Raw genomic sequence first — 23,112 nt, forward strand, 5'->3', positions numbered from 1 at the left:
CCCACGCCCACAGACCGCTCCCCCCTTGCGCCACCCTGAGGGGCTCTCTGCTCTCGCCTTTCAGATGAGGAACTGAGGCTCAGAGAAATGAAGTGACTTGATTTTGTACACAGACAGTACAAGGTGGAGCCCTGACTTGAACCCACACCATAGAGGCTGCGCCTATCCTCCTCACAGCCCTGCTCCTCCAAAGGTGACTCCAGAGGCCTGCTGGGACCTGTGCCTCCAGCAGGCCTTGAAGTAGGAAGCCTTGGGGTGGGCTAGAGGTTGGGAGAGAGAGATGCGGCCCTCTGGGCGGGAGTCCAGAGCAGAAGAGAAGCTGGTGTGTGTGTGTATGGGGGAAGGGGGTGCTGCACGCCCAGTAGGGCTGTGCTAAACCCCTGGCTGTCCCAGGGTGTAACCTTGGCTGCTTAGTACCATCAACACATTCCAGGTCAGTCCTGGTGCCAGGGCATTAGTAGTAATTCCTCTCCATGCCTCACCCCGACCTCCCCCAAGTCGGGAAAGAGCCCCTGGGCCATTCCCTGACCGTGCTGGTCCCCCAGATTCTTTAGCTGCCCCCCCCCATCTGCTCTCTCCCTCCTCCCACTGGAGGTCATGCCTGCTGGCGTTTCCTGCTCCTCCCTTGGGGGAGAGTTTGGGTGCAGGGGGGTGGGGAATGGTAAGGGGGCTTAATCTAAAGGAAAACAAAGGAGCCAGAGTGGCAAGGGGCTGGCAGGAGGAGCGTGACCTTGGCAGACCACCAAAACACCACAGGGGAGAGGGCCTGGGTGGGCTGGAGGAGGGAGATGGGTTGATCACCCACTCTCGCCCTCATTCATACGCACTCAACTCCCCCACCCATTACCCCATCAAGTCCTAATCCCACCCCCCTTCCTTGAACATCTGGTAGCCCCTGGGGCTTGGCACACAAGGAGGGAGACACCAGAATGGCCAACTCCTCCAGAGGAGACCGAAAGCACCCGCTGTACCAGATGCTGTGAACTGTCCCAGCAGAGACAGAGGGTGCACAGAGGACACGGGCTCACCCTGGCAGCCTCCACTCAGGTGAACACTGACCAGACTCCAGGTGCCCACCTCCACCTCCTGTTCCCTGCTGACTCTGAGAAGTGGTTTCTCCATGGAGAGGGGACTCAGGAATATGGGTGGGAGCTCTGCTTCCTCCCAACAACCCCCCACCCCACCCCACTCTTTCTGTAAAGGAGCGGTTGGGAGAGCAGGAAGAAGGGCGTGCCAAGGAAGGGAGGATGCAGTGGGGCAGCAGGAGTCCCACCCCTCTTTTCCCCAGTTCCCAGATCCAGAAGCACCCTCACTTTCCGGCAGCCGTGGTCCTCCTCAGTAGCCCCCTGGCTCAGCTGGCCTGCTTTCTTGCAGATAGATGGCAAGGATTGGTTACAGGGGCTGTCATTCCAGCGACCTTCCTGGGGACACAGGGTGAGAGGGAGTCTCAGCACCCCTCCCCACAATCTCCTGAACCCAAACCCTTAGCAAACCAGTTTTCTAGACCTGTCTCTGCCTCTGCTTGCTGTGTGATCCTGAGCAAGAGGCTTCACCTCTCTGTGTTCCAGGCTATAAAATGGGGAGAGTAAAATTAGTTCTATACGCCTGATGAGAGCCGAGTTGCTATGCAGATGCCTTAAAATGTTGACAGGCATTGTCTAAGTGGGAAGGGGCACTCCTTTAGATTCTTTATAGCTCATTTCATAAACACTGGCTGAGACTGTTAGCATCACCAATGGCAGGACAGACAGAGATGAGATTCTCAGTTCTGCAAGGTGTCCAGCCAGTACTGGGCAGAGCCAGGCTGGGCAGGGACTATGCGCCCAGACCTGGCTCTCAGATGGAACTGAATGGGAATTCAGTCCCTCCTAATGCCTTTGCCCTCCCTGTCTTTAGCCTCCCAGCCAGTGGTCTGTCTGACTTCGCTCCATCCCGAGGGCAGAGGTGCTTGTGTGTCCCAGCCCCTGGAGAATGCCTGACACATAGTGGACACTCAACAAATCATTGTTTATAAATTTTAAAACAGCATCCCCTTGATGCTCTTGATGGCTCTGTCTTTATAGTCCCTGGCTATATACTGTTTGTGGTATCTCAAGGGAGAGTGTCCTATCCGTCGCTGGAGTGGGTAGTCTATCCCTATGGTTCTGTCCCTTTTTAAAGGATCTCATATCTCTGCTTGAAGCCTTGCACCAATTCCTCCATCTACCGACACCACTTCTGAGTCAAAGCCATAACAGAGACATCACCCCCTAAGTTCACAAGGAGACAAGATCCCACACAGAGCAGCCTGGCCCGTGAAGCACGTCCATGTAACATGGGTTCTGATGCCACCTGCCGGTGGGGAACAGCTGGCAGGAGACCACGATGGCCCCAGGCAACATCCTAAGGCTTCATGAGAATTAACTCCTTTAATCCTCCCAATGACCCTCTGAGGTTGGCACCATTAGTGTTCCATTGACAGATGAGAAATCCAAGGCACAGAGAGGTTAAGCAACTTGCCCAAGGTGACCCTGCTAATTGGAGGAGATGGGGGGGATCAAACACTGGCAGTCTTCCATGTGGAGGTGGAGGGGCTGATGGGGAAGATAGGGCTTCTGAGAGGCCGTGGGTTGGGGTTCCAGGCAGGTACCCATAGGACTGAGGGAGCACCAAAAGGCTGGGGTATATATGGGACCCTGGGATAGCGGGTGGGGGTCCTCACCGGCCCCCAAATGGTGACACAGTCCTCCAGGCTGTCCCGGAAGTTGTTCGGCTCAAAGGGGTGCCAATGGGTGAAGCTCACAACGCTCCCATCAGACCACTCAAAATTCATCTGCAGTTTCAAGTCGTTGAGGCCAATCCACAGCTCCTCCACCTCTGGGTGCAGCAGGAGACAGGAGAGGGAGGACACGGAGAGGTCAGGCTCAGCCACCCGCAGGAGGAGAAAAGAGTCCTTGAGCCTCCTGGGCAGGATCGGATGGGCACCGGGAGGCCATCCTTTACCCCAGACCGGCGGTGGCCAAGCAGCCCTCACCTTGCTTGATCTGCTTGGTGATGAACTCCAGCTCGGCCATGCTGTGGATGCTGAGCAGGTCGCTGCCACCCCGCAGACACGCCTTCTTGGACTCCTGCCAGCTGCGCTTCTCAGCTTGCAGGCGGTAGCAGTGGCCCTGGAAGGGCTGCCAGCTGGGCTCGCACTCCACCTTCACGTTGGCCCACACATCTGCACAAACCCATGTGGCTGCTGCTCAGGAATGAAGCCACCCAGCCTGGGCACTGACCCACTGGACATTAACACAGGCAGGGCCCCAAAGTCACTTCCTCCCCAAACCTGACCCGCATTAGCCCTTCCTGTCAAGACAGGTGTGACTGCTGAACGCTGATGAAATGACCAACGACCCAGGGCCACTGGAGGCCCAGAGGCAGAGCCTTGGGAGACGGTGGCAGACTCCACCCATTCAGGAAGGCCTCTCTAGCTGGGGCTCTCAGAGATGGGCAGGGATTCAAGGGAGACCGGCCCTGGGAGCCTCAGCTTCCTCTTGTGTAAATGTAGTTTCGCACTATAAGATTCAAACTTAGTTCACACCCATATTGCTTAATAAGTGAAACAAATGTCATTACCTCAAATAATATCTACTGAGTGTGGGCTCGGTCCTGGCCCTAGTGGTCCAGGATGAAGGGACTGAGGAAATGGGGCGCCATTGGGTGGACAGCAGGTGAAGTCACTGCTGACCGGCCAGCATCCCTGGCTGGGATTTCTCCTCCCGTTACTTCCTCCACCCCCAGCTCCTCTCCCTTCTCCCCAGGGCTGACAAAATGAAGGATTCCAAGTCCTTCCTCACCCATACTTCTGTCATTTCAGGTTAGCCCTCTGGGGATCGGGGCCCAAGGGCAGCTGGGACAAACAAGCCCTCACTTGGGCCTTGGCAAGAGAAATTAAGGTTTTACCAAACCACCCGCAATGTCAGCTTTGGACAGGATTCTGCCTGGTGGGGTGGGAAAGCATGTGCCCACTTGACGCATCGCCCAAGACTGGGATTTAGGGATCCGCTCTATTCTGGGAACCGCTCCAGGGTCCAGCCATCCCATTTCCTGGAAACCTGGCAAAGTGGGCAGGGCTGAGAGCCAAAGAAGATCACTCCTGGGCTCTGGACCTGTCTATCTTCTCTGCTGGCCATGGAGCGAAGGCCCAAGGCTGCTGCCCCACTGACAGAACCGGAGTTTAGTGGGTGTTCAGGCCCCTGGGGTCTGCTTTGGGCTGTGGGAGGAAGGAAGCTCAGGAAATGTGGATGCACTGGGGACAAGACAGTGCCTGCCTTTGAAGTGACATGCTTTGAGTGATGAGACCTAGAAGGCAGAAGAAACTGCCTAGAAAAATGCCGCATGCAGAGACAGGGCTGAACTGAAAGAGGAAGTCCAAAACCCTAGACATCTGCAGGGTCATGAGATGACTCTCCCCTGAAGCCACACTGGGGAGCCCCAGGGCATAGAGGACTTAGTGAGGGGCCAGTCTCTAGTGGGACCACAGAGGGGTCTGGCCTGCCCACACTGGGCCCTCCTTCCTTCAAAATGCAGCTTCTGGCCCTAGCTGGGTACCTCAGTGGTTAGAGCGTTGCCCCAATACGCAAAGGTTGCGAGTACATGTAGGAACAGATCGCTGGTTCTGTGTTCAAGGCACATTCAAGAAGCAACTATAAGTTGATACTTCCTGCTCCTCCCTCCCCCCTTTCTCTCTCTCCTCTCTCTAAAAATAAATAAATAAAATCTTAAAAAATAAAAAAAAGCAGCTTCTGAAGACCTGGAACCGGTGGTGCCTGCTCCCTCCTGCCTGCTCTTGGCTCCCTCTGACTAACGGTGAGGTGCCTCGATGTGGAGGGTCAAAGCTTCAAGCCTTTGCCCCTGACCCCCTTCCCCAGGAGGTGAGGGGAAGAAGCAGAAGCCAACAGCCCTGATCAGTCTGTGGCAACATTTTAATGATCAGAAGGAGAACTTTCAGCCCTGGCTGGTTGGCTCAGTGGTAGAGCGTCGGCCTGGCGTGTGTAAGTCCCAGGTTCAATTCCCGGCCAGGGCACACAGGAGAAGAGCCCATTTGCTTCTCCACCCCTCCCCCTCTCCTTCCTCTCTGTCTCTCTCTTCCCCTCCCGCAGCCGAGGCTCCATTAGAGCAAAGATGGCCCAGGCGCTGGGGATGACTCCTTGGCCTCTGCCCCAGGTGCTAGAGTGGCTCTGGTCCTGGCAGAGTGACGCCCCCTGGTGGGCAGAGCATCGCCCCCTGGTGGGCGTGCCGGGTGGATCCCAGTTGGGTGCATGCAGGAGTCTGTCTGACTGCCTCTCCTGGTTTCTAGCTTCAGAAAAATACAAAAATACAAAAAAATAAAAAATAAAAAAAAATAAAAGGAGAACTTTCACTCTGTAATCTCTTTTTTCTTTTGTATTTTTCTGAAGTTGGAAACAGGGAGGCAGTCAGACTGACTCCCGCATGAGCCCAACCGGGATCCACCCAGCACGCCCACCAGGGGGCGATGCTCTGCCCATCTGGGGTGTCGCCCTGTTGCAACCAGAGCCATTCTAACGCCTGAGGCAGAGGTCACAGAGCCATCTTCAGCACCCGGGCCATCTTTGCTCCAATGGAGCCTTGGCTGCGGGAGGGGAAGAGAGAGACAGAGAGGAAGGAGAGGGGGAGGGGTGGAGAAGCAGATGGGCGCCTCTCCTGTGTGTCCTGGCTGGGAATCGAACCCAGGACTCCTGCATGCCAGGCCGACGCTCTACCACTGAGCCAACCGACCAGGGCTGTAATCTCTTTACTTTCGGTGGATTTGTAAATTTTTTTTTTCTGGTTGTGCTGTATTTTACTTGGAAAAAAATTCCCCCTTCGCCTGACCAGGCGGTGGCGCAGTGGATAGAGTGTCGGACTGGGATGCGGAGGACCCAGGTTCGAGACCCTGAGGTTGCCAGTTTGAGCGCGGGCTCATCTGGCTTGAGCAAAAAGCTTGCCAGCTTGGACCCAAAGTCACTGGCTTGAGCAAGGGGTTACTCGGTCTGCTGAAGGCCCGCAGTCAAGGCACATATAAGAAAGCAATCAATGAACAACTAAGGTGTCGCAACGAAAAACTGATGATTGATGCTTCTCATCTCTCTCCATTCCTGTCTGTCTGTCCCTATCTATCCTTCTCTCTGACTCTCTCTGTCCCTGTAAAAAAAAATAATAATAAAAAAATTAAAATAAAAATTCCCCCTCATTCCTAGTTCCCAGGATTCCAGCAGAAGCCCCTTCAACCGACACTGACAGCTTCCTTCTGGCACCTGTGGAGATGCTCCTTTGGGCCAGGACTGGTCTCTAGCCTCAGAACCTCTCTTCAAGGGGTGTGAATTTATTCTTGATTTACACCTCAGAGACAGCTGCTTAAATGAGGCCACACACCAGTGAGGGGCACTGGCCCAAAGCAGTGCCCCCGCCCACTGTCTGCCACCACCCAACACCTCCTTGAGGCCCCTGGGGCAATCTCTGTGAATCATGTATGTCGGCAAGACACTCCCGGCTTAAAAACCTGCAAAGGCTCCCCCACCCAGCTCCACCCAAACTTCGCCCAGGAGCCGAGACCCTTCAGGAACTGGCTGCAACCTGCCTTTCTGAAAGTTCTCTTCACCACACTCTTAAACCAGGGCTTCTCAAACGGCACCTGCCCGCGAATCACAGGCGCAGGGTCCAGGGAAATGTAGGTCCTGATTCAGTTCATCTGGGGCCAGGTCTGAGACTCTGCATTTATAACAAGCTCCCAGGTGGCGCTGTACTGCTGGTCTCAGGACCATACTTAAAAGTAGGTATGAGTCTGTACTCCAACCAGACCACACATCAACTGTAAAACTGCTGTGTTCTTCCGTGCCTCCACACCTTTGGCATGCAGTTCCCTCGACCAAGAATGCCCTTCCCTCACACTTCTTTCTGCCTTTTCAAACTTAACACTCAACATGAAAGGCCCAAACCAAATGTCACTTCCACAAAACCCTCAACTCTCGGAAGCTTAATCAATTCCTTCTCTGGGCATTTCTCCTCCTCTAACATTACTGCATATCTTTTTATAACACTATAAAACTCGGGATATTCCAATTGTGCACTGAAATGTCTGTCACCTCCAGCATGTGACCTCCACGAGGATAAGGTAATACCAGCATTTAGCACAGTTCTCAACAAATCCCCGAATGAATTAATGACACTTTCTGATTTGTTCACACTTCCACTGAAACGTCAAATAAGAATAGGGAGGGGCCTGACCTGTGGTGGCGCAATAGATAAAGCGTTGACCTGGAAATGCTGAGGTCGCTGGTTCGAAACCCTGGGCTTGCCTGGACAAGGCACATATGGGAGTTGATGCTTCCAGCTCCTCCCCCCTGTCTCTCTCTCCTCTCTCTCTCTCTGTCTCCCTCTCTCTCCTCTCTAAAATGAATAAATTAAAAATTAAAAAAAAAAAGAATAGGGAGGGAACAGAGTCACCTTGTGCTTGGAGGCTGGGCAGGCCGTGGCTGTGATGAGTCCCACCCCCATCTGCCCCACCTCCACCCACGCGGCTCACTGGGAGACGCCGGCTCGGCTGGTGGGACGTTCAGCTTCTTCTTGCACACGTAGGGCAGCGCGATGCTGCAGTCGCGGTTCTGCCAGCCGCCAGAGGACTCCGTACGGATCACCCCACAGTTCTCCTCACTTGGGTTGTCGGGCTGATCTGTGGGAGGGCAGGGCGCCAGCACCCCAGGAGAGAGACTCACACCTTGGCCCGGGCCTCGAACCTCCTGCTTCCCTCGGAAGCAGGAACCGGCTGGAGATGCCCAGCACTCCGCTCAGCCCTCCCTCACTGGGCACTGCAGGGCCTCAGAGCTTTCTCACCTGGGCCCATGTGTCTTGAACTCTACGCAGCAACTGGTACTAGCTCTACCTGGCCTCCCTGGCCAGGCTGCAGTGTGTACACATGGCTGAAATCCAGTCCACTGCCCAGGCCCTGTGCCCTAAACATTAGTCTCTAATTCACACAAAGGCACTGCATGGGCTAGTGGGGCCATTCCCGGAGTGGGGAAAGTCTGCTCGCCTCCCACCCCCGCCCTGAGGAACAAATAGGAGGCAGTGCCCGTGGGTGCCCAGGCCGCCCTGCCCCCGCACCCGGCGCCTCACCACTCTCCCAGTTGAGGTATTTGAGGGGCGAACTGTCCGACCACTGCCAGCCTCCACTGGTGTCCAGGTCGTTAAGTCCAATCCACAGTGTGGAACTATAGCCAGTGAGGAGCCCTGACAGCAGGACGGGTACAGTGAGAAGCACAGCACCCACCCTTGGCCCTCCTATTCTTTGCCCCCACCAACACCATCCTTACGCCCACAAGCAGAAAGGCCGCAGGGCCCTCCAAAGGTGGGAGCAGGTCTCAGAGTCCTGGCACCCTGCCCTGTTCCCAGGTGGGTCAGACCCCAGCCAGCAGCCTGGCCTGGGCTGCCTGCTGCCTCACCATTGATGTAGGTCTGCTCGTGGATCTCGGTGATGCTCAGCAGATCGGCCCCTTGCTGCTCACAGCTGGCCCAGGCCTCCCTCCACGACAGTGTGGACTGGAAGTTAAACTGGTAGCAGCTGTCGGTCAGCTGGTCCTTGTCCCAGAAGGTCTCACAGTCATTACCTGCCACCATGACAGCAGGAAATGGGTCCTTCCCCAGTCCTCTGCTTCAGGGCCTACAGAGGCCTCCAGAGTGAAGGGACCACATACAGGCTGCAAGGAGGGGCCGCTTCTCACCCCAGTCTCCCAAAAGTTCTGCCACCCGCACCCTCATGGCCAGCCTCCCGCCAGGAACAGCTCTGCTCTCACTCTTGATGGGGCAGAAGCCCCAGCGTTCGTCCTTGCCGTAGTCCTGGGTGGTGGCACACCACAGGTGCCCGTCCTCGCGGCCCGTGCTGGTGCAGCTGTGGAACCACTGGTTGTCATATTTGAAGGGGATGGTGCAGGGTTTCCCGTGGGAGTTCCCCTGGATGGTGTAGACCTCTGCAAGGAGGGGAGCCAGCCTTGGCATCAGGACCCCTGAGGTGCCCATGCCCTATAGCCCAGGGAGCTGGAGATGGGCCAGGGTCGAGTGGGGGAGGGGCAGTGGCATCAGATAGTGACTTTAAAGCTCCCTCTGCCATCAGATCATCCCAGAAGCCTGGGAGAGCAGGATGAGCCTGCTGCTCACCCCACAGGGCTGGGAAGGGGTCTTCCAATGCCCCCAATGGCTGTCCAAACTCCATGGCGAAGGGGCCTCCAACTCACCCACAGAGGTTGTGCCTAAAGGAATCCCTACTCAGCTCCCCAGACTGGGGGGCTCTACTGTGCAACCCTCCTCCCCAGGTTCTTGGAACTCAGGGTGGCTTCCAGGAAAAGGACCACCAGGATGGACCTGCCTTCCGGGGGTTACCCTGGGGTCTCCCTGGAGAGTAGGTGTAGGGAAGGAAATTTTACTTTCTACGCTTTTGTACTGTTTGAGGTCTTTACCAGTGTGTATCAGTTTTGTAATTTTTTAAAAAGTAAATTAAATGCTTTGAAGTTAATTTTCTTATTAAAAAACACTTCACATTACAATTAAAGATGTGACTGCCAAAGGTTCACAGAGGAGAAAGGACTGGTCACTCCAGTCTGTCTCTGCGGTTCCCATCCCCCCAGACTCTGCCCTGCAGGCAGCCTCTCACCATGGTAGGGCCGAGCGCACAGGTCCTCTTCACTGCCGTAGATGCGCCACTGGCCGCTGCGCGTCTGGTCGCCACGCTCGGGAGCGCCGGCCTTCGACGTGTTGCTGGCGCGGCCGCCCAGGAACAGGTTCAGCTGGTCGCCCAGTGTGCGACAGTGCCAGCGCAGGTTCATCGCCTCCCGGTCACATTCGTACATGCCCAGGGACGCTGTGGTGTTGGTGCCGGGCCAGCCTGTGCCCAGGCACTGCATGGTACCCAGATTGAAAAGCCGGTTCCGGGAGACCCACTTCCAGCGCTGGGCAGAAAGACTGGTGCTACAGTGTGAGGAGACCCTGACTTGCCCACCCTGGGCCTCTAGGCAGCCCTCCAGTCCGTAGCTGAAGATGAGGAAGACGCTGGGTTCTAGAAAGAAAGGCAGGACATGAAGCCATCACAGGGGCTCTCCTGGCTGGCCCTTGATAGCCAGTGCCACCTACAGAAATTGACCATGAGCCTGGTGCTGGGTCTCAGGCCTCCACTGCACCCCCAAAAGCAAAACCAACTCCACATGGCGAGCGGGTACTTTATACTCTTCTGAAGATCTTATGGGAAAAGGTGGAGGCATTCACATCACACCACACTGCAACCTTCATCCCAATCTCTGTAATAGCATGTGGTTTTCTGCCAAAGTTTCCCACGAGGAGTCACTCTGTCTTGCTCTTTCCCCTGTCCCCTCAGCTTCACTGGCTCCATCCTTTCCTCCCATCTAGAATCTCCCCAAACCACTCAGTGCCTCGCATACCCAACCACTGATGCCCTCCTAACCATTTCACTCCTATTTTTTATTTTTATTTATTTATTTTTTTTTCACTCCTATTTTTTAGACGGCATTTAGCTCCCTGGCTTCCCCAATCCTGCGTCTTCTCACCCCTCACCTCACTGCAGAGACACTCTGTGGGAGACGGTGAAATCCCAACCTGCCCCCCAGCACACCCACTCTACAGATTAAGAAATGAAGACTCAAATTGGGAGAAAGCAGCCTAGTGGTTGTCTGAGGCTGGCCTGAGGTGATGGGGGTGGGGGTGACTGCTAAAAGATACAGGGTTTCTTTTGGGGTGACGTTCTCAAATTAGATTGTCATGATTGTCGCACAACTCCAAATATACTAAAACCCAATTAGTTGCACAATTTAAGTGGCTGAGTTTTATTGTATGTGAACTGTAACTCAAAAGTTGTTGTATCTTAAAGCTGTTATTATATTTTTAAAGGGAGAGAGGAAGAAAGTTTAGAAGAGTTTAGGGACACGAAGTGACCCAGTCACAGTGGCTCACAGCCAGTAAGCAAATCCAGTCTCTCTGACATCCACACTTCAGCACATTCCTTTGTTCCCCAACTTAGCACACAGCACACACATACAGCACACCCCAGTCTCCATTAGCTCCTCCAGATAATTTTCATACCTTGAAAGCATGACTCTATCTCAGGCGTCCCCAAACAACAGCCTGTGGGCTGCATGTGGCCCCCTGAGGCCATTTATCCGCCCCCGCCGCACTTCCAGAAGGGGCACCTCTTTCATTGGTGGTCAGTGAGAGGAGCACTGTATGTGGGGCCCTCCAACGGTCTGAGGGACAGTGAACTGGCCCCCTGTATAAAAAGTTTGAGGACCCCTGCCTAACTGCTAGAGTTCAAACCCCAGATCTGCCACTTAATGCATCGCTTGGGCAAGTTGCTTAACTTCTCTCTGATTCAGTTTCCATACCTAAGACTGTTGTAAAGGTTAAATGACATAATACATGCCAAGTGTTTGGAACAGGGTCTGGTACATAGTAAGAGCACTGTATATGATTATTATTATTACTATTGTTAGTTTATTATTAGTCAATTGCCTAAAGGGTGGTGTAAAGCCAGTAGTCACGGCTACCATCAGAGCCCCCTGGCCCGTGCAGGTTGGCATTTAATTTGGACAGACGGTAATAAAACAACGGAGCCAAGAACTGGTGGGCCATCACCTTTAATCCTAGCTTGCACCCGGCGGGCAAGAAATACAGCAGGAAAACACTTCCCTTTCCATTCAGGGCTCCCAAAGCCACTGACTTATCCGAGTTTTCCTAGAGTCAAAAGCCCCACCAGTCTTATTCACCTCTGTTCCCCATCTCCTTCTCCCTGCACAAACTCTGCACATACTGGCTTCTCCTTCAGCACTCCATCATCTTGGCTGCTTCTCCTCTGCAATGCTGATGGCAGGAACCAAGCTAGAAAGCCCCCGGTCTGCTTTATTTTAATAGTGTAGAATATTAAAGCCTTTCAGCCAATATACAAGTAAGGAAGTCTCTGATACAAAGCCACTTATCTGAGGCATAAATGGGATTTCTCATAAGAGTGCACCACCCCCTATCATGCAACAGTCAAGGTTGTGGGGAAAAGCTTAGTTTTGAGGAGATCGTCATATTAGAAGGAAGTTGAAAAGATATTAGTATTAAAAAGGTGAGAAAGGCTTAGTCTTAAAACTAAGCCTTAGGCCAGGGATCGGGAACCTTTTTGGCTGAGAGAGCCATGAACCCCACATATTTTAAAATGTAATTTCGTGAGAGCCATATAATATGTTTAACACTAAATACAAGTAAATGTGTGCATTTTATGTAAGACCAACACTTTTAAAGTACAATAAGTCTCTGAATTCTTTTTAATAACGTTGTTATGCTGTTGCTAACCAATGATGAATAAAGTACCTCTTACCATTAATGCAACTTCTGGTGCTGCATGGTTTTGCTGATGGCTTTGTAGTCTGGTTGATACATGGTGAGGTTAAGCTTCATGCAGGCGTTGAGACTTCCAGCCGTTAAACGTGATCGTAGGTTGGTCTTAACGTTCTTTAGATGTGAGAGAGACTGCTCACATGCATACATAGAGCCAAACATTGTCAGTACAGCAATACCCACACGCTGCAGTGTGTGGTGTGTGATGGGAAGCGTGTTCCAAATATTGACAATCCGCTGGTCCGTGGGTTGAAGTTTTTTCATTTCTCCCCACTTGTGTTTGCTCGCCAACTCTGCTTGCTGTCATGCAAGTCTTTCCAAATCTTCATTCAATGACTTGAACTTATTCACCCACATGTCTGAGGCCTTCAGGTCAGCAGCTTGTTGCTCAAAATCTCTGATGGAGACACCGGGGATGTAACTCAGGTCAGCGCTGTCCACTGCACACTCATGTGGATGGGTGATGAACTTAAAAAGACGAGTGCACTCACGAAATTCTCCAAAGCGCACTTTGAATGACTGCAGGAGATTAGATGTGAAGCCCACTAGCTGTTGGAGATCAAGATGTTGAGCAGGGCCACTTGCTGTGCATGCATCTTTAAACTCACCCAGTTTTTCAAAGTGTAGTAAACGACCTGTTTCAATGTTGGCAATGAAGAGTTCCAGCTTGTTTTCAAATGTAAACACTGCTTGTTGAAGGGATAAGACTATTTCCAAAGCCTTGCATTTTCACATTGAGCTGGTTCAGATGTTCAGTCATGTCCACGAGATAGTAGAACTTCAGGAGCCACTCAGTGTTAGCTAACTCAGGATGCTCGACGTTTTTCATTTCAAGAAAAGTCCGGATTTCGCTCAGACAAGCCGCGAAACGGCTGAGCACCTTCCCTCTTGACAACCAACGCACATTGCTGTGCAGAAGCAGACCAGGATAATTATTCCCAACTTTATCCAGCAGTGTTTTAAACTGGTGATCATTTAAAGCTCAGGCAACAATAAAGTTGACCAGCCGAATGACCAGCGACATCACCTCACCAAGCTGCTCGCCACACATCTGAGCGCAAAGCGCCTCCTGATGTAGGATACAGTGAAAACTTAGGATGGGTCTCTCTCTTTTCACGTTCACAAAGAAGCGCTACAAATCCTCTGTTTTTCCCCACCATGCACGGAGCATCATCAGTACACACCAAAATAAGTTTATCCATCGGTAGATTTTTTTCTTTAGCAAACTCAGTGAAAGACTTGAATAAATCCTCCCCTCTTGTTGTCTCTTTCATAGGCAAAACAGCAAGACTTTCCTCATGTAGTGTGTCACTGATAGCATACCTTGCAATCACACTGAACTGGGATAAATGGCTTATGTCTGTTGTCTCATCCAAAGCGAGAGAAAAGAATGGTGCTGCATTAATGTCCTTCACTTGTGTTGCCTCAATTTGATTTGCCATCATGATGGTCCGATAGTGAACAGTTCTTGCCGACAGAGGCATGTCTTTTTTTTTTTTTTAATTTTTTTTTTTAAATATTTTTAGAGAGGAGAGAGAGGGAGAGAGAGGAGAGAGAGACAGAGAAGGGGGCAGGAGCTGGAAGCATCAACTCCCATATGTGCCTTGACCAGGCAAGCCCAGGGTTTCGAACCGGCGACCTCAGCATTTCCACTGCACCACCACCACAGGTCAGGGTAGAGGCATGTCTTTTATTTGTTTGATTATCTTGTCTTTATCTGAAAAGTCGTCAAAAAGTTCATTGGCAACATCAAGCATGAATGTTTTGGCATACTCCCTATCTGTGAATGGCTTTCTGTTTCTCACAATTGCTAGAGCACCAGCAAAGCTAGCCGAATTCCAGTCACCTTGTTGGGTCCAAACATGGAGTCGCTGCTGACTAGCTTGCACTCTGCACAGTAGTTCTTGACATGCTTTCTTCCTGCTGTCCCCTGCTGGGTATTTCGATGCAAAGGTAGTATGGTGTGTGTCGAAGTGCCACTTTATATTTGACGGTTTCATCGATGCAATTTTATCATTGCATATTAGACACACTGCAGAACCTGCTCTCTCCACAAAGGCGAATTCCTCTGTCCATTACTGCTGAAAAGTACGATACTCCTCATCTTTTTTTCTTTTAGCCACCTTCTTCGTCAAAAGGGTTTCTGCAATTAGCTAGCTGTCTACTTGATTAAAAGGAGGGAAGTTTACTTCCTGACCTCACTAGGACCTGTGTACGGCATTATCCGTATTAGGCATTATCCAATAAAAATTTGGTGTTGTCTTGGAGGACAGCTGTGATTGGCTCCAGCCACCCACAACCATGAATATGAGCGGTAGGAAATGAATGGATTGTAATACATGAGAATGTTTTATATTTTTAACGTTATTATTTTTTTTTATTAGAGATGTGTCTGCGAGCCAGATGCAGCCATCAAAAGAGGCACATCTGGCTCCCAAGCCATAGATTCCTGACCCCTGCCTTAGGCTATAAGGATTTGGCCTGCTTACAGCTTGTCTCCCACACTCTATGCAAACTATAAGCGAGCAAACCTATACATCATATTTACAAACTTATTTGACCAACAGGTGACAAAAATATTTGACAAAAGTCAGAGGCAGTCAGAGGTGGAGTTGTAACTTGGTCCCACCCAGTCTTCTGAGTCTAAACCCCAATTTTTTTCTGTTCTTCCATGCTGGCCTTGTCATGCATCTATAGTCCATTCACCATGGCTATCCAAATGATCTTTTAAAGATGTAAATAAGTCCAGCCTGACCTGTGGTGGTGCAGTGGGATAAAGCGTCGACCTGGAACACTGAGGTCGCCGGTTCGAAACCTTGGGCTTGCCTGGTCAAGGCATATATGGGAGTTGATGCTTCCTGCTCCTCCCCCTTCTCTCTCTCTCTGTCTCTCTCTCTCACTCCTCTCTCTCTAAAAAATCAATAAATAAAATATTTAAAAAAAAAAAAGATGTAAATAAGTCCTAAAATTCTTTCAAAAATAATATTGGAGCATGGCCTGTGGAGGTGCAGTAGATAAAGTGTTGGCCTGAAAGACTGAGGTCACTCGTTTGAAGCCCTGGGCTTGCCGGGTCAAGACACATACCAGCAATCAATGAACAACTGAAGTGAAACAACTATGAGTTGATACTTCTAATTCTATGCCTCCCCTCCTCTCTCTGTATAATCAATCAATAAAAATTTTTTTAAATGAAAGAAATATATTGGAGTGTTGAAGGTCAAAAAGAAAACAGTGATGAACTGTATGGACCAAAAAGAAGCACTGTAATAAACCCAAAGTAACTTCACAGGTGATCTGATCATAAATTCCTAACTGAGCAGATCATGCCTCAGGCATTTAACTTTTTTAGTAAAAGGTTTATCCTTGCCTTAAGCAAACCCTGCCTCTTGTTTCTGTGCATCTAGATAAACGCACCTTTGAAGTATCTCTTTTTCAGACCCCACTTTGCTTTTTCCCATCCTCACATAATTTTGCTTACATTCCTTCCTAATTCCAAGTGCATTAAAAACAAAGAAACTGGCCCTGGCCGGTTGGCTCAGTGGTAGAGCGTCGGCCTGGCGTGCAAGGGGTCCCGGGTTCGATTCCCGGCCAGGGCACACAGGAGAAGCGCCCATCTGCTTCTCCGCCCCTCCCCCTCTCCTTCCTCTCTCTCTCTTCCCCTCTCGCAGCGAGGCTCCATTGGAGCAAAGATGGCCTGGGCGCTGGGGCTGGCTCCTTGGCCTCTGCCCCAGGCGCTGGAGTGGCTCTGGTCGCGACAGAGCGACGCCCCAGAGGGGCAGAGCGTCGCCCCCTGGTGGGCATGCCGGGTGGATCCCGGTCGGGAGCATGCGGGAGTCTGTCTGTCTCTCCCCGTTTCCAGCTTCGGAAAAATACAGGGGAAAAAAACAAACAAAAAAAAAACAACTGCATAACCGTCATTCTCCTGGGCACCTGAGATCTTGCTTCCTGGCATTGTCCTCAATTTCTCAATTTGGCTCAGATAAATTCATACAAAAATTCTTTACAGGTTTAGATTTTTTTTTTTTTAAATGAGAGGAAGGGAGATACAGAGACAAACTCCTGCATGCACCCTGACCAGGATCCACCTGGCAACCCCCTTCTGGGGCTGATGCTTTGCCCATCTGGGACCATGCTTGCAACCAAGCTCATTTTTAGCGCCTTAGGCAGAGGCTTGATGGAACCATACTCAGTGCCTGGAACCAACTACCTCGAATCAAGCCACGGTTGCAGGAGAAGGGGGAGGGGGTGGAGAGAAAGAGAAGGAGGTGGGGGGAGAAGCAGATGTCACCTCTCTGTGTGCCCTGACCTGGAATCAAACCCAGGACTTCCACACGCCGGGTCAACACTCAACCACTGAGCCAACCGGCCAAGGCCAGTTTGGATATTCTTAATTCAATTAATTATTCTGTCAACTCAATGAAAGTTTTTTTTATCATGGCAAGAAAAATGCCATAAAAAAGTCAAAATTCAGATGAGAAGAAAATATATATAAATTAGAGGCAAATAGTTAAGTCCCTAATATAAAAAGAGCATCTATAAAAGAATTGACAAATTATGAGAGAAATAATAATACAGTAGGAAAAGAGTAAAAAATGTATACATAGCTTTAAAAAAAGCAATTGGCTTTAAAATATTTGAAATGAAAGCCTCACACATAGTAAAACAAACAAACAAACAAACAAAAAACCCTAAGTCGGGTATTGTTTCTCTCTTGTTTAAAGTCCTTCAAAGGCAGTTCAGCATTCTTCAAATTAAATTCTAACTCTTTACTCTGAGCCTCCAGATCCTACATGGTCTGGTCCTGCATGCCAGTCTACCAGATCATACTCTCCCCCTGGCTCAACTCACACTGACTTCCTTGCCCTTCCTTGAACAGGCCTGACTTTCCTGCCTCAGAGCCTTTGCGCTATTTCCAGAGGTGGATTAAGGTCGGTTGAGGCCCCGGGCACAGAAGAAAATACTGGGCCCCTTAAAAGAAAAAAAGACAAAAAATAAAAATACATGTTAACCATATTTTTAAATACATAAAAAAATGTTATGTATTATTAATGTTAAAATTGCACATATGAAGCCAAACTTGGTGTCATTAGAAAAAAGTGTAAAGTTGGAGTTTTGCGAGGCCCTTCAGAAGTCGGGGCCCAGGGCACGCGCCCAGTGGGCCCACCATTAAAGTAAGGTGGCCAATCGTCCTCCTTTAGGGAGGACAGTCCTTCTTTTGTAAGTTCCATCCTCCCTTGAAAAGTGTCCTCCTACATATCCTCCTTTTTGATATTGGAAGACTAATCTGTAAATGTCTGTATTCGATCGATGCAGAGTTGATCCATTGCGTGTGATGTGACATACCTGTATCTAAATGAGTACTTTTCTCTTACAATTATTAAAATTTAATAGGCATGTAAGCATAATTACAAGATAAAATATTACAAATGTTTTTATTATGCATTTATCATATTATAGTGTATTATTGTTGCAATGAATAAAATGTTTCTTTTATTTACCATATTGTTTTCTTCAATTTATTTTTGTCCTCCTTTTCATTGTAAAAAAGTTAGTCACTATAAAGCCAGTAGCCACGGCCACCATCACAGCCACCTGGCCCATACAGGTTCGTATTTGATTCAGATAGACAGACGGTAATGAAACAACAGCCAAGAACTGGTGGGCCATCATCTTTATCCTAGCTTGCACCTGGTAAGCAAGAAATACACACAGTGGGAAAACACTTCCCTTTCCATTCAGGGTTCCCAAAGCCACTGACTTACCCAAGTTTCCTATAATCAAAAGTTTTCTACCTCACCAGCCTTATTCACCTCTGTTCCCCATCTCCTTCTCTCTGCACAAACTCTGCGTAAACTGGCCTGTCCTTTAGCACTTCACCATCTTGGCTGCTTCTCCTCTCCTCCACGTGGCCTTTCTCCGCTCTCCTCCAGCATGGGCTCCTCTGCCCCATTTTATAGTGTAGAAATCAAAACCTTTAATCCAATATACAAACAAGGAAGTCTCTGTTTATCTGAGGCATAATGGGATTCCTCATGAGAGTGCATCACCCCCTACCATGCAACAGTCAAGGGTGTGGAGACAAGCTTAGTCTTAAAACTAAGCCTTAGACTATAAGGACCCTGCCTGCTTACAGCCTATCTCCCACACCCAATGCAAACTTAAGTGAGCAAATATATATATTTGCAAACTTATTTGACTCACAGTCACTTTAGTTAAAGCCACCTCTGGCTATTTCCAGTGCCTGGCATTTCACATTTCAAAAAAAGATCAACATCTGTAGAGAAGCCCTCCATCACCTCTTATTTGAAAGCAGCATACTCTAGTGTATCACCTGATTGTAATTCTGTTGACATTTATCTCTATCTCATATTTTGTTCAACATCTGAGTTGTTTGCCTCTACTATTTTTTTTTTACTATAGGTCACCTTTTCCTGCTACCTGCATGTCTAATAATTTTTATTATAAATTGGACATTGTAAATAATGTAAAGAATCATAATTTTTTTTTTTTTTTTTTTTTTTTTTTTTTACTTTCAACCTTTTGTATAATTTTATTTTTTTAATGGGGTGACATCAATAAATCAGGATACATATATTCAAAGATAACAAGTCCAGGTTATCTTGTCGTTCAATTATGTTGCATACCCACCACCCAAAGTCAGATTGTCCTCTGTCACCTTCTATCTTGTTTTCTTTGTGCCCCTCCCCACCCCCTATCCCTCTCCCATTCCCCCCTCCCCCCCCCGTAACCACCACACTCTTATAAATGTCTCTTAGTTTCACTATTATGTCCCACCTACGTATGGAATAATACAGTTCCTGTTTTTTTCTGATTTACTTATTTCGCTTCGTATCATGTTATCAAGATCCCACCATTTTGCTGTAAATGTTCCGATGTCATCATTTCTTATGGCTGAGTAGTATTCCATAGTGTATATGTGCCACATCTTCTTTATCCAGTCATCTATTGACGGGCTTTTTGGTTGTTTCCATGTCCTGGCCACTGTGAACAATGCTGCAATAAACATGGGGCTGCATGTGTCTTTACGTATCAATGTTTCTGAGTTTTTGGAAGAATCATAATTTTTAAATTCTATATGGGACCTTGTGGATGATGTATTTCAGGGAGAATGAGTTTGTCTTCCTAAAATGAACGTTGAGTTTTGTTCTGGCAGGCAGTTAAATTACTGCTGAATCACCTTGATCCTGCAGAGGCTTGGTTTTACGCTTTGCTAAGGTGAAGTTGTGTTGGTTTTGCCTTTAGTCCTAGGGTGTGGCCCTTTGCCTTGGGTTTAATAATAAGGTGAGGCCCTTCTGTAGTTTCAAAGGAAAACCTTGGGCTATGAATAAACCCCTCTAACGTGGTGGGATTTAATTCCAAACTGTTGCCTCAGCATCAGGCAGCGAGGAAAACCTCTGCCTGCCAGCTCCCGTTTCTTCCTGGGTTCCTTAAAGCTTCACAGTTTAAAACGCCCGTGTGCAGTTTAGCAGTTACCAAGAACTGGAGGAAAATTTGTAGGGGACATCTGTAGGGCTCCTTCCTCTCCAGAATTTTCCCTCTTGATTTTTAGCTTTTCTGGGAGCCTCAATCTCTGACCAATAAAACTGCCACTTTCAGCCCTGGCCGGTTGGCTCAGTGGTAGAGCGTCGGCCTGGCGTGCAGAAGTCCCGGGTTCGATTCCCGGCCAGGGCACACAGGAGAAGTGCCCATCTGCTTCTCCACCCCTCCCCCTCTCCTTCCTCTCTGTCTCTCTCTTCCCCTCCCGCAGCGAGGCTCCATTGGAGCAAAGATGGCCTGGGCGCTGGGGATGGCTCCTTGGCTTCTGCCCCAGGTGCTAAAGTGACTCTGGTCGCAACAGAGCGACGCCCCAGAGGGGCAGAGCATCGCCCCCTGGTGGGCAGAGCGTCACCCCCTGGTGGGCGTGCCGGGTGGATCTGGTTGGGCGCATGCGGGAGTCTGTCTGACTGTCTCTCCCCCCCGTTTCCAGCTTCAGAAAAATACAAACAAAAAAACAACAAACAAAACAAAACAAAACAAAAAACACTGCCACTTTCTTTTTTATTTGTTGATTGATTTTAGAGAGAAACATTGATTTGTCATTCCACTTATTTATGCATTCATCTGTTGCTTCTTGTATGTGCCCTGACTGGGAATTGAACTCACAACCTTGGCATATTGGGATGACACTCTAACCAACAGAGCGACCCGGCCTGGGCCAAAATTACCACTTTGTTTAATAGAGCTCCTCTGTGGATGAAAAAGGGCTTCCAGTGTAATCTCACAGGGTGGTGATCTGATCATAAATTGCTAACTGGGTAGGTCATGCTGGGTAGTCACACCCCAGGCAAATAAATGCTTTAGTAAAAGGTTTATCTTTGCCTTAAACAAGCCCTGTCCATTGTTTCTGTGCATCTAGATCAGGGGTAGTCAACCTTTTGATACCTAGCGCCCACTTTTGTATCTGTTAGTAGTAAAATTTTCTAACTGCCCACCGGTTCCACGGTAATGGTGATTTATAAAGTAGGAAAGTAACTTTACTTTATAAAATTTATAAAGCAGAGTTACAGCAAGTTAAAGCATATAATAATAATTACTTACCAAGTACTTTATGTTGGATTTTTGCTGTTTGGCAGAATAAATCTTTATAAAACAACTTACTATAGTTAATTCTATCTTTTTATTTATACTTTGGTTGCTCCGCTACCACCCACCATGAAAGCTAGAACGCCCACTAATGGGCAGTAAGGACCAGGTTGACTACCACTGATAGCTCAACGCAATTTTGAGAAAGCATAATCTTATTAGCTATCCCATAATCCAATCCCTGCCTTGCTTTCTCCCACCTTCCTGTAATCTTCCTTACATTCCCTCCTTAATTCCAAATGCATAAAGGCAGCAAGCAATCTGTCATTTCTTGGAAGCATTTTTCTCGGTCTTGAGATCTTGCTTCCAAGTGTATCCTCTGTTTAGCACAAATGAAATTTTAAAAATGTATTGATTTTAGAGAGAGGAAGGGAAAGAGAAAAAGTTAGAAACACTAGTCTGTTACTCTATGTGTCTGCAACCTTTACCTATCTGGACAATGCTCTAACTTGGTGTTTTTCAAATGCTGGTCCATGAAAGAGTTAACCACCCTGATGTTGTATGAAGATTATAGACCCAATGATCTTAGTCGAATTCAATTATGCTCAGGTTGATTTCTGTCTTAGCAGTCCCTGAAATAGTTCTCTTTTCATCGGTCCCCAAGTGTAAAAAGATTGAAAACCACTGCTCTAACCAGCCGAGCTATCAGGCAGGGGCAAATAAAAATATTTTTTTTTGCCTGACCAGGAGGTGGCGCAGTGGATAGAGCATCGAACTGAGATGCGGAAGACCCAGGTTCGAGATCCTGAGGTCTCCAGCTTGAGCGCAGACTCATCTGGCTTGAGCAAAAAGCTCACCAGCTTGATCCCAAGGCCGCTGGCTCAAGCAAGGGGTTACTCGGTCTGCTGAAGGCCGGCGGTCAAGGCACATATGAGAAAGCAATCAATGAACAATTAAGGTGTCGCAACGAAAAACTGATGATTGATGCTTCTCATCTCTCTCTGGTTCTGTCTGTCTGTCCCTATCTATCCCTCTCTCTGACTCTCTGTCCCTGTAAAAAAAATAATAATAATATATATTTTTAAAGATTTTATTTATTGATTTTTTTTGAGAGAGGAGAGAAAAGAGGGGTGAGGAAGCATCAACTCATAGTAGTTGCTTCTCATATGTGTCTTAATTAGACAAGTCTAGGGTTTCAAACCAGTGACCTCAGCATTCCAGGTCGATGCTCTATCCACTGCGCCACAAATAAATTTTTATAAAAATTCTCTACAGCCCCGGCCGGTTGGCTCAGCCATAGAGTGTCAGACTGGTGCACAGAAGTCCTGGGTTCAATTCCCGGCCAGGGCACACAGGAGAAGCGCCCATCTGCTTCTCCACCCTTGCCCCTCTCCTTTCTCTCTATCTCTCTCTTCCCCTCCTGCAGCCAAGGCTCCATGGAGCAAAGTTGGCCCGGGCAATGAGGATGGCTCCATGGCCTCCACCTCAGGTACTAGAATGGCTCTAGCTGCAACAGAGCAACTCCCAGATGGGCAGAGCATCGCCCCTGGAGAGCACACCGAGTAGATCCCGGTTGGGTGCATGCGGGAGTCTGCTCTCTGCTTCTAACTTCAGAAATATACAAAAATAAAAATAAAAATTCTCTACATGTTTGGACATTCTTACGTTGACACCTCATAAAAGGCAGCACTCTCAGGGGAAAAGAGATGCTTCAATGGGCCACTCACTTCACCTGCTTCTTTTCTTTCAAAGACTGTTTCTTCCCCACCATCTGTCTGTTTTTGATTACTCTCAAACTATTGTGTTTTATATTTTATCCTTAGTCTACCAGCATTCTTGGCCAGAAAGTTAGACTGTGTCAACGTAAGAAATTTCAAACCTGTAGAAAATCTTTGAGTTTATTCGAGCCAAACTGACCACAATTGCCAGGAACGCAAATCTCATTGGACTTAGAAAATGCTCCAGAGGATGGAAGTTTTGCAGCTTATTTTATATGTTAGAATCAAATGAGGGTTACATAAAATCCATTGATGTTAGATTAAGGCGGGGGGGGGGGGGGCGCAAAGGAGGGTGGGGCCTCTGAGGCTAGATAAAGAGTAAACATTTCTTTTACATTAGAGAATA

The 23,112-nt window shown here is 48.9% G+C and overlaps 1 protein-coding gene across 2 annotated transcripts in view; it reads right to left on the reverse strand.

The window, feature by feature from the left end:
• MRC2 (mannose receptor C-type 2) overlaps positions 1-23,112 on the reverse strand; it is a 68,665-nt gene that overhangs the window by 14,662 nt on the left and 30,891 nt on the right. For both annotated transcript variants that reach the window (XM_066363089.1, XM_066363088.1), the window contains exons 2-9: positions 9,671-10,072; positions 8,817-8,990; positions 8,466-8,630; positions 8,140-8,253; positions 7,550-7,696; positions 3,014-3,202; positions 2,702-2,856; positions 1,314-1,421 (exon numbers count right to left, since the gene is read on the reverse strand). In XM_066363089.1, the coding sequence (XP_066219186.1) occupies positions 1,314-1,421; positions 2,702-2,856; positions 3,014-3,202; positions 7,550-7,696; positions 8,140-8,253; positions 8,466-8,630; positions 8,817-8,990; positions 9,671-10,072 (1,454 nt within the window). The remainder of the gene's footprint in view (positions 1-1,313; positions 1,422-2,701; positions 2,857-3,013; positions 3,203-7,549; positions 7,697-8,139; positions 8,254-8,465; positions 8,631-8,816; positions 8,991-9,670; positions 10,073-23,112) is intronic.

The sequence above is a fragment of the Saccopteryx leptura genome, chromosome 2 (assembly GCF_036850995.1).
Source record: "Saccopteryx leptura isolate mSacLep1 chromosome 2, mSacLep1_pri_phased_curated, whole genome shotgun sequence".
In the NCBI taxonomy this organism is placed as follows: Eukaryota; Metazoa; Chordata; class Mammalia; order Chiroptera; family Emballonuridae; genus Saccopteryx; species Saccopteryx leptura.